This window comes from Gavialis gangeticus, unplaced genomic scaffold (assembly GCF_001723915.1).
Source record: "Gavialis gangeticus isolate Ggan-Ray unplaced genomic scaffold, GavGan_comp1, whole genome shotgun sequence".
In the NCBI taxonomy this organism is placed as follows: domain Eukaryota; kingdom Metazoa; phylum Chordata; order Crocodylia; family Gavialidae; genus Gavialis; species Gavialis gangeticus.
The window spans coordinates 22,323,210-22,338,529 of NW_017729011.1; the positions used below are offsets into that span (position 1 = coordinate 22,323,210).

Sequence of the window (15,320 nt, forward strand, 5' to 3'; positions counted from 1 at the left end):
ATGAACATGGGGAAAGACTTCACAGGGAGTAAAATAACCTGGAAATGAAATCTGAATTTAAAAATCATGAAATGCTGGACTTTACAAGAAGTGTATTGAGTTGGATACCAGCACAGGGGCCAGAGACTATCATTCTTACTGCCAAGTTGTGGAAAACTATTAGCATCTATCTGGTAATTAGATTTATAGGTAAAATGCTCTAAAATGAAATACATAATGATGTAAATTATTGGTTTTATATTACTGCAGTAACAGCACAGAGGTTGTGTATAAATTAGAACTGTTATCTTGTTTTCAGCTATTTTATGACCACTCGAAGTCACCATTGGTAGCAGAAGTTTTGATATAAGTAGGACTTGAGATAGCAGTGATGATTTTAAGCATACTGTACTGCAATGTAGACCTGCATCGGCAAAATGGACAGAATATTGGTCAGTGGCGCTTTGTCTCTCTGTGTGTGCAGCAAAGGTGGATGGACCGTTTTAGGAGAGAAAAAAACCATGGATCTGACAAAGCCAAAATCTTCCACATTTGTCATTTGAAAAGTGGGAAAGTGGTTATGCTTGGGATGCCATGTTTACATTTTTGAAGACCTTAAAATATGAAATGTAGAACTGACATGTTGCTTCATGCTGATTGGATCATTTATTAGAAATCCAGATTGAATACTGTTTCTTCATATATTTTTATATAAATGCTGAAAGAGCAGTAGCTGTCTTCATTATCCAGACAGTCAAGGCGAATACGGTACCAAATGGAGACAAATCAATTTTATGAACAACATTAAAAGTAGCTAAAGGTTTTATCAGAGATGTCACATTTTCTTGATAACTGTTCCTGTTTCAACTTGACATCTTTTTTCCTTCATAACACTTACAGCCAGGCATAAATGTTTTGATTCTCTTTTTTTCATGTGTGAATGTGCGGCCAAACGGTCTAAACAATGGAGCATGCTCTAACACAGTTTAAAGTGGAAACATTTCATTCTAAGCATCTGTTTGTGGATGCTGCTTGAATTAACTCATCATCTTACATTGAAACAGTGTGTTCTGTGCACCTGCTGTATGCGGCCCCCTGTAGTCTACATGTTCTGAATAGATGGGTTGCAGTTACTTTTTATTTAGCTTTTTCAGGGTAAACATTTCAGTACTAATCACTATCTACGTAACATTTTCAGAGAGCTTCTTTAATCACAGAAGCACTGCGTTGACCTCCCTTTGAAAGACAGCTAGAAATGTATTGTTTTTATTAGGTATTAGATATATAGAAGGAGGGGAGGATAGCCGTTTGAACCTAATGTACGCCGTTGAGTGTCACTGAAAACCATTTGGCTGTAAAATGCTTTGTATTTAATGCCTTAATTTTTTGGTTGCATTGCCTGACCTATGCCATCCAGTTAATTTTAACGTATAATATTATCTCTTTCATGTGTTGCTTTGAAGTATGAGGGTTTGTTTTCGCTTACAGCTGACTCCACTACGTTGAAACCCTTTCTTTTTGTTTCAGATAATATCCCAGAAGAGCTGAAGGACCCATTTTACATAGATCAGTATGAGCAAGAACATATTAAGCCACCTGTCATCAAGCTGTTGTTGTCCAGCGAGCTGTACTGTCGTGTCTGTAGCCTCATCCTGAAAGGGGATCAGGTGGCTTCTCTGCAGGGACACCAGTCAGTGAGTCAGGCTCTGTCTCGGAAAGGGATTTACGTCATGGAGAGTGATGATACACCTGTGTCTGAATCTGATCTTGGCTCTGCACCAATCAAAATGGTTAGCTTAATTAAATCCATCCCTATTTTTATAAAACCGTGCTAGTTTTGGCGTGGGGGGGATAGATAATGAAGTAAAGAGCTTTCACTTCTAGGTCACTTGTCTCGGCAGTTTTTCATGGAAGCGTATTGTGAATAGAGAGAGTATTTAAAACGTTGATAGTCTGAGGTGTGTGAAACACTGCGACTATTTTGTGTTTGCCTTTTTAGGGTTCTCATATGGCAATGATTGATGCTCTGATGATGGCATACACTGTAGAAATGATCAGCATCGAAAAGGTGGTTGCTAGTGTCAAACGGTTTTCTACATTCAGTGCCTCAAAGGAACTACCCTATGATCTGGAAGATGCAATGGTGTTCTGGATTAATAAGGTAACTTTGACAGTTAGAATGGACAAGTAGTTGCTTCTAAAAGTAATTGTTGATCAAGTAAAAAGGCTTGATCATTGCTTTCTCCCCTTCTCCCTTTCCCTCTGGCTAAGTAATCAACATGTACGTAGCTATTTCAAATAAATGTTGGTACGTATTTTGGAAGGAATTGTGTAATTATAGAAGTTACTAATTGGAGAATATTTCTTTAAAATAGTAGCTTTTGTTTTTGTAAAACTATGTCCGTACATTCCTGTGATTTCAGTGGGATGTCAGGGGAACTCAGCATTTAATTGGATTACAAAATTTTATGTCAGTTTTGATGATTTACGCCTTTTATAAGTGAAAAACAGATTCAAGATTTTTCTTAGAAAATCTAGGACTTTGTAAGAGACTTCTCTATATCTGGAATGGTGGGTAATAAAGATTGCTTATTCAGTTGCAAAATTTCTGAAAATTGAAATGCAGCTATATTTTAATCTTTTCTATTTTAGGTTAACCTTAAAATGAGAGAAATAACAGAGAAAGAGTTCAAATTAAAACAGCAATTAATGGAAAGCCCAGGTCACCAAAAGGTAAAAGATGATTAACTGCCTGACTGCTGTATTTTGGATATTTTCCATTAAAACTGAAATCCTGCTGTTGTTTTGGATATACATGCATTCAGTGCTACTCCTTATAAAATGAATAGGGGGGAGGTATTCTAGCCAGTGAAACTCACTCCTGTGAGATTCTTTGTATGTGGTTTGTTTTGTGTTATCTTCATTATCCTTTCTTACTTTTCTTCCCAGTAGTACCTTTTGATTTGCCACTAAATTATGATTTACAGTGAAATAACTTGTTCAAACTTTGAATGCTTTGTGTAAGTGGGAATTCAGTTTTAATAGAACAAAATGTACATCTTGTATTTTGAAGTCTTTCAGGCAGATTTCTTGTGCATATGCTAACTATACAATGGACATACCAGGGGTTTAATCCAACTCTAATAAGCATGCTCTAAGCATTCAGATGGTAATTTATGCATGCATTTCCCTCCCTTATCCCTTCACCCCCCTCAAATTTATGTCACAATGCACTGATGTTGCAAAAATATAGGACACTTTCATTACTGGAGAACATAAAATAGACTTTCCTCAAATATAAATTAATTTGATGCTGGTAGGAGCAAGCTGCAGCTTAAAGGTGTTTTAAAAAAGATGCATAATGCTCACCTTTCAAATTGGCACAATTCAGCAAAGACGCACAACCTATGTAATTGTGACAAATATTTAAGTTTCATAAAAAGGAAATGTGGGTTTTTTATGTCCTTAGGTACAGCATAACCTGCATGATTTAGAAGGACTTGTGAGCAGTTATACATTTATAAATGTGTGGTATTGAGGATGGTTAACTATATGGCTCACATTTGAAAGTTTTAAGGTTTTTTAAATATTATTGTAACCTTTTAAAACCAATCTTTGATTAAACTTCCTCTGATATATGAAAGTGTTTATTGCTTAAGTGCATTCAAGTTTTATTGCTTATAACTTGTTCTGCTGATGTTCCTTTCCTATTCCTACATTCCTTTCCTTGCTTTCCTGAGCAGTCTCCTTCCAAATGGTATTGGAAATTAGTACCTGTAAGTGAACTACTTTTACACCAGTTGTCATTCACAAAATCATGGCTTTTGAACTTCTTTGGTGTTTGCTTCCATTAAAACGCTGCTTAGAGAAGAACGCTGAAAGCCTTTCTGCTTTATGGTTTTTGGGCATCGAGTTTAGTCTCCGTAACACAACTTTACATACTGTACATACAGCATAATCACTCAACAGCACTTCAGAACTTGTAATGCAGAGTGTGGGATGGGAAGAGGCAGGATTACAGGAAGTTCGTGGTGGTTGGAAAGACTGTGTATTGTTTTTGTCCTCTGTAGGCAATTGATTACAACACTAAGGTGATATTAAAAGCTGGTCAGTTTAAATTTGATAGGCTGTTCATCTTTCAAGCTGTATTTTAGATCATTTTTGCAGTAATCCATTTGATAAATTCCTCGGGCTCTTACCTATAAAACTGATTACAGCTTTGCTGTAATCAAGTACTTATCTAGGTAACAGAAGTTTTTGAGGCCTCCCCTCCCCCCGTGCCCCTTTTTATGACTGCTTTTTATTTCATTTTTAAGCACAGGAAAGATGGGACCCGATTATCTAATGGGCTGGGGTACAAGATGGGATGTTAACACTTGAGTTCTATGTTGTTATGACTAGCTGAACTGCACCCATGGTGAGTTTGTTCAGTTATAGCTAGTCTAGTTGGGAGAGAGAATTAACATGATAGTACCCCAAAAAGGAGAGATTTCATATATTTCAGATGAAGTGTAGAGAAGGCTTGTAGAAGAAACAAAGGTGTGGGGGTTTTAATCAAATTGAGCATGTGCTATAGAAGCTTGCCTCTGACTGGGGTACCAAGTTGTACTTGGCCTTTCTGAGGTTCAGTACTACTTCCAAATTTTAATTGGCCATGTCATCACTCCCTTCTCTCTTGCTGGATTTGCCATATTGTTCTTTTTAGACCTGGGAGGAGGAGTGAAAGCATGGGTTTGGTTGTAAACTGGAAAGTGACCCAAATTTGGAAAGGGAGGAAGAGGATTAAATTAGCAGTCCCCCAGTCTAGGCTTGTCACTCAGATCTCTTTGTTTGACCCAACTGTATGGGTTGAATTGAACTGATTCAGTATTTTAGATAAAGGAAGGAATTGCAGGGAGGCCCATGCATATGACTTGTCTGACTGCTCTGAAGGAGCCTGTCAGTGGTCAAAAACTTACTTCTGATCTTTTTTGTATCTTTGTTACTGCCTAAAGGCACCAGTTGAGATTCGACTGATATTATGCATGGCACAAATGCACACCCAAAAGAGCGTACAATTTAAACTGGTAAGACAGCCTCTGAGCGGAGGGAGAAACAGGAGGAGAGTGGAAGTGAGTTGCCCAAAGTCAGTGACAGACAAGCAATAGAATTGAGGTCTGATTCCCAGGCCGTGGCCTTCACTGATTGTGCTGGTTTACTACCAACCTGGACCGTGCTGCCATCTGATTTTTTTCCCTCTGTCTCACTTTTGTTGCTTTAGTTGTTCGGTGTCAGCCAGATTTCTCCAATCTTGTTAAAGGCACTTATTCTTGCTGAGAACAAAATCACCCATCATTCAGCATTTAGAAAGTACCTTCCTTTTCAGTTGACTGCACAGATTGGCGCCCCGTAACCCAAATTTATGAATGCATCTTAAATTTATAAAGCCATTTTCCACTGTAGATTGAAAGTCTGAAGTTTAAACACAAAAGACAGGTGTTTAGCAGAAAAATCAATTGAAAAATAGGGATTTAAATGGAATGGGTCTTAAACCTTTTTGGTGAATGCAACTTTTTTTTCATTCCAGTAAAGGAAGCAGGAACTCCACAGCTGTAATCCTCAGGATTGGCTAATGATTGGCTTAAATTTCATTTAAACTTCGGTTGGCACTACATTTAAAATGAGTATAAATATTTTTCCTTTTTAATAATCTTAGGTTTAAAGAGAAGTCTTTGAAGTTCATCTTTAAACCGCTTAATTCTACTAAATGTGTAAATACTTTTTTAAACTAACCAGATCACCTTAGTATAGATGCTCATTCTTTTGTTGCAGCAATCATTTTCAGTGCACAGTGGATGATAACGCATTTTATTTGTTTCATGACTTTGAATAATCATCGTTGTGTATCTTACTATTTCTTTCTGTAAAAGCCTGATCTGATGCATGCCATATCACACTGCATGCTGGAACCAGTGGAATATGCTCGTGTGGTACAGTATGATCACATTACATTACATGTTTAAGGAGTGATCCAGGCTGGGGGAGAAGCTCGATCTGCACCTAATGAAAACATACACCCCAAAATTTAAGATGGCAAATTCAAACAGCAAATTTGCTACAGTGTAACAAATGTTTGCCTCTTCATAAACAGACATATTTTTTTCTTACAGAGCCACTTATCTTTAGTTTACAATAAAATATGCAAATTTCGAAAGCATAATTTGAAATCAAGTATATGATAGTTGATTTCTTATATTCTGCTTTGTTACTGAATGACTTTTGTTCAGTTGGACAGAATTTGTCTCAGCCTGTGCCATTCTTAAATTATATGCTTGTGTGTGTGTGTGTATGTAGAGACAGACAACTTTTCTGAGCTGCCTTACAAATTGTGTTAGTATCCTCTAGAACATATTCGTAAAAACAAGTAGTTCTTAAAAATAAATGCATTATCTATGTATTTTCAGTAGAGTAAAGCTGCATATTAGAGCAAATTACAGGATTAGATAAATAGCTTCTCAAACACTGGTTGATGTTTATGCACTAAATGTATGACTGTAGTCTTATTTTCCCATTCTGAAAGTTAATTCTGCTAAGCTCCATAGTGTGTGTTCATTTGTGCTGTCACTCCATGCTGTAGTTAAAACCTCAAAAACAAATTCTTGAACTGCTGAGGCATCCTGCTAACTTAGAATGTAGCTTATTTAAATTATTTCAAGTTAATATTAATTTCTTTTGAAAAACAAGCCATTCCTAATGGTTTATTCCCCTTTTTAGTTGGACTTTTTTCAAAATTACCTGCTACTTTCTAAAGTCTTTAGGGTAGGGTTCTTGGAAATGCTCAGTGTTGCCTGAACCTTTTGTATGATGAAGTCCCTTGGAATATTGTCACTGAAAGCAGTGGCCTAAATTTCTTAATTTGTTTTTCTGCTGTGCAAAATTATAGTTTATATTGGTGCTGCTGCATGGGGTGTCCTGTCTCAACTTCAAGTGAAGTTTGACTTAGCTGCTTGTGTACATATTAAGAAAGATTTGGTTTGAGAGTAGGTAACAAATAGAAGGCTGATACCCTAACCATAATGAAGCATCTTGTCTGCTGTTCAAATGTGAAGTGGCTTGGGCGTAACGTTTATCTTTTGGAGTCAATATTTTGCATTTGTGTCTCTAAATGGAGGACTTATGATCTTACTTTCACAACAAAAAGCTGTTGTACAGGTGCAGTTTGGTTTGGGCAGCATGAATTACTTTCAAAAGTTAGGGGTAGATCTTTAAAAAGGAAGAGTGGTGCTTGTTAAATTTGACTTTTGTTGAGAAAAGAGAATTAACTGAAATTAACAGCTTAAAGATGCGCCATAGGGAAATTGAGTACTTATGAAAGCATAGCAATTCTTATTAGCGTAATGCAACTGCTTGTCTTTATTTAGGTTCGTTATCGTCGAGATCATCTTTCAAGCAGGCAATTACCGTACTTCCCTATGCTTGAAGATCTCATGAAGGATGGCAGCGATGGTGCAGCTCTTCTAGCTGTCATACACTACTATTGTCCAGAACAAATGAAGCTAGATGGTATGGGAAGATTCTTTCAAAACGTATTTCACTTTGAAAAAACTCAGTTAGAAACATATAGTCAGATAATAGATATATATCTATATAGAGATAGAGATAGATGTATAGATAAATAAACATAAGGTCTCATAGATATAGATGGATCTATATTAACAAGAAATAACTTGTTCATATAATCCGTAACTTGTATTCCAAAAAAGAGCCTCCTTTGGTACGTGACTTTGCTTCGCAAATGCATTTTGATGAGTAACTAAATTTATCCTATATTTAATAATCTCAGCAATTCATCTTTATTTTGTTTCGTAAATCCAGGAATAATTTTTTTTCCTTTTTACAGCATAATAAAATAAGTTGGGGTCAAATTCCATTTTAGGAAAAGATGTAGGAGTACAACAGCTGTCAGTTGATATCTGCAACATTTTTGCTTTCCACAGACATACATTACTACATAAAACGCAAGGTAGCAGAGAACTGTGCTTTATTTTCATGATATGTTTAATCATTTCTTGTCTTGTTCATTCATTTGAACTATTCTTCAAGATGTAGTGTGAATTTGATCCCTGTTTAATAAATGTATTTTAAGAAAAAAGAGGGATATTTTAAATAGATTGTCATGAAAGTATCAGGCATTTACAAACACGTCATAAAATGTGAGAGCCTGCCAATGTACCATATCAAATCTTATTGAATCCTAAATGCGTTTTTGGAAGGAAAATAATGATGTAAAAAGGACAGGTATTTTTGTGTAATTTTGATAGTATACAAACATATTAATGCAGATTAAAGTTCAGCTGTTTGTAAAGTGTGATAGACTGGATGGTGATGCAATCATCTGGCATTCAAAGCTATAATCTTTAAATGTTGCTTTTTTTAAAAAACACTCAGAGGGGTTGTGGCATTTTATAATGGAAATAACCTTTTCTTTTTTCTCTTCAAATTAAGGCTGTTGCTCTGGAAGTGTTTTGTTATGTTTATGTGCATTTTGCTTCCATTATTTTAGATTTTGTCTATCATTTCCAAGTTCCTGTTTAGATCAGAGGTCAAACTGAATACAGAATCATTTGTGTTTTGTCTATGATTTTTGGCTTTCCTTTTACTTTACCGTAACACTAAGTGTTTCCTTTTGATGATTAGCTTCACTTTAGGATCAATTGATGAGTCTTTCTTAGGATTCTTCAGGTTTTTGTGCTGGAAATCCTTGTTGTTTCTCCTTTCTTCTTTTAGAGGGTTTGAACAGCCATAATGCTGATACAGGGATAGTTTCAAGGTCTGTTTAGCTGCAGATAGATAAATCTCTATGTGGGCCCAAAGGTATTCTGTCAAAAAAATGCAAGTGGTCTTCTGACCCAGGGTCTCTTATAACCGTACTATTAGTGTGGGATTTCATTTCTTCCATACTTATCACTTACAGTAGCTGTGCAATATATGGTGATCCTTTATTTAATTCATTCATTTTTGTGTCTCCCTCCAGATATCTGTTTGAAGGAGGTAACCTCAATTGCAGACAGCCTCTATAATATTCAGCTTCTGAAAGAATTCTCAAACGAATATCTAAATAAATGTTTTTACCTCACATTAGAGGACATGCTATATGCTCCTTTAGTTCTAAAGGTGAGGCATCTGGTTGAATTAATCTTTTTTTATGCAAAATACAAGAGAAGCCATTAGCGTGAATGGTGATGTGTTTTTTGGTTTTTGTTTTCGTAGCCCAATGTCATGGTTTTCATTGCGGAACTATTCTGGTGGTTTGAGAACGTCAAGCCAGACTTCGTACAGCCCAGGGACATTCAAGAAATAAAAGATGGTGAGATTCTTTAACTTTAGGTTGATATTAGTGTTTGAGCTGGGGAGAGGGGTGGGGGACATTTACTAATACAGTAAAAGCAGTGTTAACCTGCATTTTACTCAGGGGAATACTCTATTCACCGGGATTTCCAATATCCCCCAATACAAATCCTCACTTTAGCAACCGGAATCTTTGCTGAGTCTCTCCGGCTTGCGCATGCACATCAAGTGTTTGCACTACAGGTGTGTCACTGTCTTCTGTATAACACTCAAGTAACTGTAATTTATAGATAACCAGCACCCCCTTTACCCTGCTCATGCCAGATAACAAAGCTTTTACTGTGTATAAACTGTAATGAAACAGTTTATTTTGCAGAACTTTTTCCTCTTCTGTTTAGTTTCTTTCCAATGATTGTTTTTCCTTTTGAAAAATATGAAGGAAAAAAATGCTCCTTGATCAAGCTGTGGATTGAAATATATGTATTTGTATCATTTGCCTTCTAACAGCTTCAGAATCTTTAAAAAACAGATACCTTTTAAACTCCTGACGCTTTCCATGGGAAGAGGTGCTAAATTGGTTGTTCATTCGTACTGCTTTAGAGGTTCATTTTCAAACTTGGTAAAAGAAAAAGGAATTGTTAGGTAGGAAAGGACTTCCTCAGTTATTTTGTCCAATCTCCTGCTACTGCAAACATCTATATTGTAACATCTGTTTTATAAACTACTAAAACTCTTATCTTAAACCTAGAATTTTTTTCATTCCACTGTTTTTGTTGGAAAGCTCTTCCAGAATCTCACAGCTCTGATGTTTAGAAACCTTATAATTTCCAGCCTAAATTTAGTTGTGGCCAGTCTTATATCCATGTATCTTGTGTCAGCATTATCTTTTGCCTTAACTAGTTTTTCATCCCTCCCCTTGCATTTCCCTCATATAAAGAGCAGTTGTACCCCCTCTCAGCCTTTGTTTTGCTAAGCTAATCAAGCCAAACCCTCCTGTATGATAAGCTGTCCATTCTCTTGATCATCTGTTAGCCCTGCTCTGCATCTATTCATGACAAATTAATTCCAACCAGAGCATGGGTGACCAGTCTTGTATGCCATGTTCGAGAAGAGGTCTCGTGAGTTCCCTGTACAGTGACATTATAGTTTCAGTTTATAGTTTCATAGTTATTAGGGTCTGAAGGGACCTGAGCAGATCATCGAGTCCGACCCCCTGCCATGGCAGGAAAGAGTACTGGGGTCAAACGACCCCAGCAAGGTGTTCATTAAAATACTTCTATCTTTGCTGGAAATAACTTGAGTGATGCATCTACAAATTTGCCTTTTTCATCACTCTATCATGCTCATCACTCTTGCTCAGCCTCCTGTAATCAGCTAATACACCCTAGTCTTTTTTCAGCTTAGTTTTATTTCTGATGGATGAGGTTCCAGTGTGTAGCATAAATTCCTGATGGCCCTTAGGTGCGTGACTTCAGCTGTGTGCGGCTGAGTTGCACCCTTTCCTATTACTATTATTCCTACCCATACTCACAAATCTCTAGTTTCAGCAAAATGGTGCTCTAACTCATGGTAGCTGGTCTATCACAAGGTTTGGGCTGCAGCTTGAGCTCAAGTACACCTGCTGTTTGAGCTAATAAGTGAATGAGGGCACAACTACAGCTTACTGTTTTTAAGCACAAGGCATCAGCTGCTAATCAAATCGCACTGTACAGCTTGTGTTGAGTGTTTCTGACTGCTCCCAAGTTAGGCTGAGTAACTTGTACTGAAGATGTGATGAAAAATGTGTACAGAAATAAGTGAAAATAGTGACTTTTTTAGATAAATGAATAAAAGTAGAAGCACTAATCCCCTTTTGGCTGAAACTATTGAAATTGATACCACTTTTCTCAGGCATCTTTATATCAGTTTAAAATTTAGAATGGCTGCTTTACTTTTGAGACTCCAAATGGTGTGAAAAATACGTTGGGTAACTATTGAGTATTACCGCTTCAGAAGACTTGGATTCAACTATAGCATGCATTTCAGATGCACTTAGATTATTTCATCCACAAATTGTTAGTGTTAATTAAAATGCCACTATTTTAGTTTGGCCTAGCTTGTCTGATTTCCCTCCCCCCACCCCGCCCCCTACGATTCCCTATCATGTCCTCAGGATTTTTGCATCTAAGTTTAAAGGTTAAGGTTATCCTGTATTTTGAGTAACTCTTTTTTGTAAAAGTTACAAAACCTAATGTGAAATTTAAAGTAGAAGTTTTAACTCTGAGCACCTGCCTTCAGCCTAGAAAGATCTTGTGCTAGTCTGGTATGCTTTTATAGGAATCCTTCTTGGTAACAGTATATATATGTGTGCAGCTAAAACGGTATTGCAGCAGAAGAGCAGTCGTCCTCCTGTTCCTATTTCCAATGCAACCAAACGAAGTTTCATGGCTAGTCCAGCTAATACCAGTTCAGCAGACCTGCAGCCTTCAATTCAGCTCCCACCAGAAGCTTGCAACAGGTATTACCTGCACCCTGAAGAATCTGAATATCTGTAAGTCTGTCTCTATATCCATTATCTTGCTTGCATTTCCACTTGGGTAATCTAGGAATGTCTGCTGTTCCCAAATTACCTGGTTTTGTTACAGTAAATGAGAGATGAAGCTTCTTTCACCCAGTTTCTAAAATGTACCCAGTTCTCATGAGGAAAGTGATGTGTATCATATCTTTGCCATGAATGAATAATCTAATGTTGTTAGCACTGTCCTATAGCCAGGGCTGTCCCTGGCGGTGTGAATCAGGGTGACTGGCCCGGGCCCCGTGCTTTGTGGGGGGGGGCCCTGCAGAGCTGGGCTGGCTTTGCGTCCGGCTGCTCGCCACCTTCCTCCTCCCCCGCTGCTGCTGCTACCACCGCTGCCATGTCTGGGCCCCACACAGGCTGATCTGCCCCGGGCCCCGCACCCTGCTATGGTCGTCTCTGGTCATAGCAGAAGTTAGATTCGTTTTGTTCAATTGAGAAATTAGAGTACGGAAAACAATTCTGCAATGGAAGATTTACCGTGCTGTATAAATGACAGCACAAAAAACCAAAAAAAATCCCCAAAGTCAAATCAGTCCACTGCATAGACAGCAGAAGTGAGAGAATTTTGAACAATGAGCCTACCTACTAGGCTTGAGCTCTTACTTTCCATTGTTGATAAAATTTGGAAGTGTGTTCTGCTAACCCCAGGCGCGGCAGGACAGGTGGTGGCCCGAACAGGCGATGATGCCTGTTCATGCCGCTCAGTTATCCAGCATATTTTGTTATCTGGCACCCTCCATTCCCTGTGGGTGCCGGATAATGCAGCTTTTACTGTACTGGAAACTCTGGGATCAAGAAGCCTTTATCATCAACAGTTGCAGTATACATAGTTGTTCATGGAACAGAGTGCTACTAATTTCTGTCCTCTATGAGAACATGGGACCTCCTGCTTTTGGTTGACAGCCCTTGTATTAGGTAATAGAAATACTCAGTGAGAGGGGGAATGGGCAATACTAATGTATCAGCTCTGTAACAGGAGCTTATTAGCCCAAACAAAATCAAGGATAATGCTTTTTCTGCCTGTTAATTGATCAGGACACAAGTAAAAGTATGTGGATACTAGAGCAGACCAGTTAACTCCTCCAGCACATTATCCTGTCTCGCACACAGTGGCCAGTATGACCTGCTTCTGAGAGAGGTGTGAGGACCCCGACGTGAGCTGTTTAACAATAACCTACTTTGCAGGGGAAGTTTCTTAATTGCTTCAGAAATTGGCTGGTGCTCTGAAGTGCGTTTGTTTTATATCCTGGCTTTTAACCTTTCTAACCATAACCTGCGTAATGATCTGAGCAGTCAGATAAATGTCCCGTCCTTTTTTGAATTTCATTATGCTTTTGCCATAGGGTAATTGTGTAAGAGTTCCTTTTTCAGTTTTACTGTTGTAGCCTTTCAACCTTTTCAGTATTCCCTTCTTTGTGAATTATGCAAGGTGGGTAAAAAGACCCCCTTTTTGGCCTCCCTGTTATGTTATACAACTTTATCATACCTCCCTGCTTTCTCTAAAAACAGTTTTCTTGTCAGTCTTGCAGCATATGGGCATTTATTTCCCTTTACTCCTCATTTTCTGTACTAGTCTCTGAATTCCCTTTATTTCTGCTGTATCCTTCTTGAGTTAGAGCATTGATACCAATGGCAGTATTTTCCACTGCCACTTCTATTGTCAAACAGTTTATCTTTTTTCTCTACTCCTGCACATTAGGCAGAAGATTACTCATCATTGTAGACAGTGACAAGGTAGTGTTTCCCCAGAGTCATTAATTCAGCTTGAATCCACTAAGTTATAAGAAATATTCTAATTGTTGGTCTAGGAGAATTCCTTCCATCAAGTAATTAAGAAACAGCAGTTGTGGACTATAGGTTTGTTTTAAAAAACCTATTATTTTGGTCTTTTGATGCAACAAACAACATTTGCTGTAGTACTTTGGGCCAACCTTTTGGACAGGCATGCCACAAATTAGCCCTATACCCTTCCCAAGTGTCACTTGGATCCCCTTCCCCCTGCCTTATCTGCTGCTCTGCTTTCTGCTCTCTTCCCTGTGATCTCCTGGCTGGGTTTGTTTTTTTGCTTTTTTTTTTTGCTTGCTGTCCTATCTGCTGCTGTGTTGAATGCCCCCTTTCCAGTGCCACACACACAGGCTGCTCATGCTACTTGTGGCACCCCTGCCACAGGGTGGCCACTACTACAGCATGGCAGATCACTTTCACCTTGTACCTTCTTGCTTGATGACTGATTGTTGCTTATATAAAGAAGGCAGGGTGGATTTGCACCTTATGTGCTAACTAAATCAGAGATGCTTAGCATAAGCATGGGTGTTTCTGGTGAAGTAATCCCACTGCTTACAAAAGCTTATACTATGCATCTCTGCTTCAGTTAGTCTGTAAGATGCAAATCTATCCTGCCTTCTGCCTGATTGGCATGGCTAACTACCTCTCTCTGCCTAAAAGATATTTTTAAGTTTATTGGTCCCAACACAGATCACATTGTGGATGGTTTCTTTAGTTTCATAGCCTGCTCAGTGTGATGATATCTAGCTGATTCGGTTACAACTCTACGACTTTCTCTTCCTCTCTTCTGTGTAAGATTAAATTAAGCCCTTGTGTTTAAAAAGTAAAGTACTGTTAAGGTTAAAATTGTTCTGAGGTCTGTCAAGTAATATGTTTAACTCGGTCTTTCTTTTCTCTTTTTGTAGCAGTTGCATAGGTATTTGTCTCCAGTGTATTTTAAAATGAGGTATATTTTAAGATCATGGTAAACGAAAACATTGCGGATGGTTTATGGAAAGTTTTAATGCTGTTTGAAATCTTGTTCTTAATTTTCCATGATTGGTTTAGATTCACCTTCACTGGTTTATATTTAGTGGCATTTTGTTATAAGGCCAAGCTATCACCTGCTGTGTGTCTTTCCTCCTGTGTTTCTTTTTTCTACCATTTTAGAAAGAAATCTCATGGTAGTGATTTACTGTTTTGTTATTTTCACTTTTTCAAAACTAGTGGCAAAGGGACCCCTGCCTTTAGCCCCTCCCATCCATTGCTGCCCTTGAGACAGAAGCAACAAAAATCATTGCAGGAAGAAGATAGCTCAGGTATGTCTTCACTTGAATTTGTCAGCAGATGGTCCACTCTGCATTGGATCACCTTTCCCTGTCTGGAAGTTTGGTTTTTCCTGTATTAGAGAATCAAAATTAAATCTTTCGTGAGCATTTATGTATTTAAAAAGCTACTAGAACCCGTTGTATATGGTGGTATGATCTTTAAATGTGTGCAATTTAAATGGAGGCCTTTTTGCTGCTTTTATATTTTTAAAAGGCTTCAATTTAACTAATACTAAAGTACTCAAAAACTGAGTTATCAGATGAGGTTAAATTTATATCTTAAAAATATGATGAATTGTAAGATATAGACACATTGAGAAGTGCTTTGATTGCCAGCACTGCTACATTCTGGCAGGACCTAGACT

At 37.8% G+C, this 15,320-nt stretch overlaps 1 protein-coding gene across 2 annotated transcripts in view; it reads left to right on the plus strand.

The window, feature by feature from the left end:
• The window catches only part of CAMSAP1 (calmodulin regulated spectrin associated protein 1), a 52,693-nt gene that overhangs the window by 22,347 nt on the left and 15,026 nt on the right, over window positions 1-15,320 (plus strand). Inside the window, exons 2-10 of one of the 2 annotated variants that reach the window (XM_019510823.1) lie at window positions 1,507-1,769; window positions 1,979-2,140; window positions 2,632-2,712; window positions 3,723-3,755; window positions 7,380-7,521; window positions 8,993-9,132; window positions 9,229-9,325; window positions 11,659-11,836; window positions 14,855-14,946. In XM_019510823.1, coding sequence (XP_019366368.1) covers window positions 1,507-1,769; window positions 1,979-2,140; window positions 2,632-2,712; window positions 3,723-3,755; window positions 7,380-7,521; window positions 8,993-9,132; window positions 9,229-9,325; window positions 11,659-11,836; window positions 14,855-14,946 — 1,188 coding nt within the window. The remainder of the gene's footprint in view (window positions 1-1,506; window positions 1,770-1,978; window positions 2,141-2,631; window positions 2,713-3,722; window positions 3,756-7,379; window positions 7,522-8,992; window positions 9,133-9,228; window positions 9,326-11,658; window positions 11,837-14,854; window positions 14,947-15,320) is intronic. The other variant, XM_019510824.1, reaches the window with a different exon arrangement.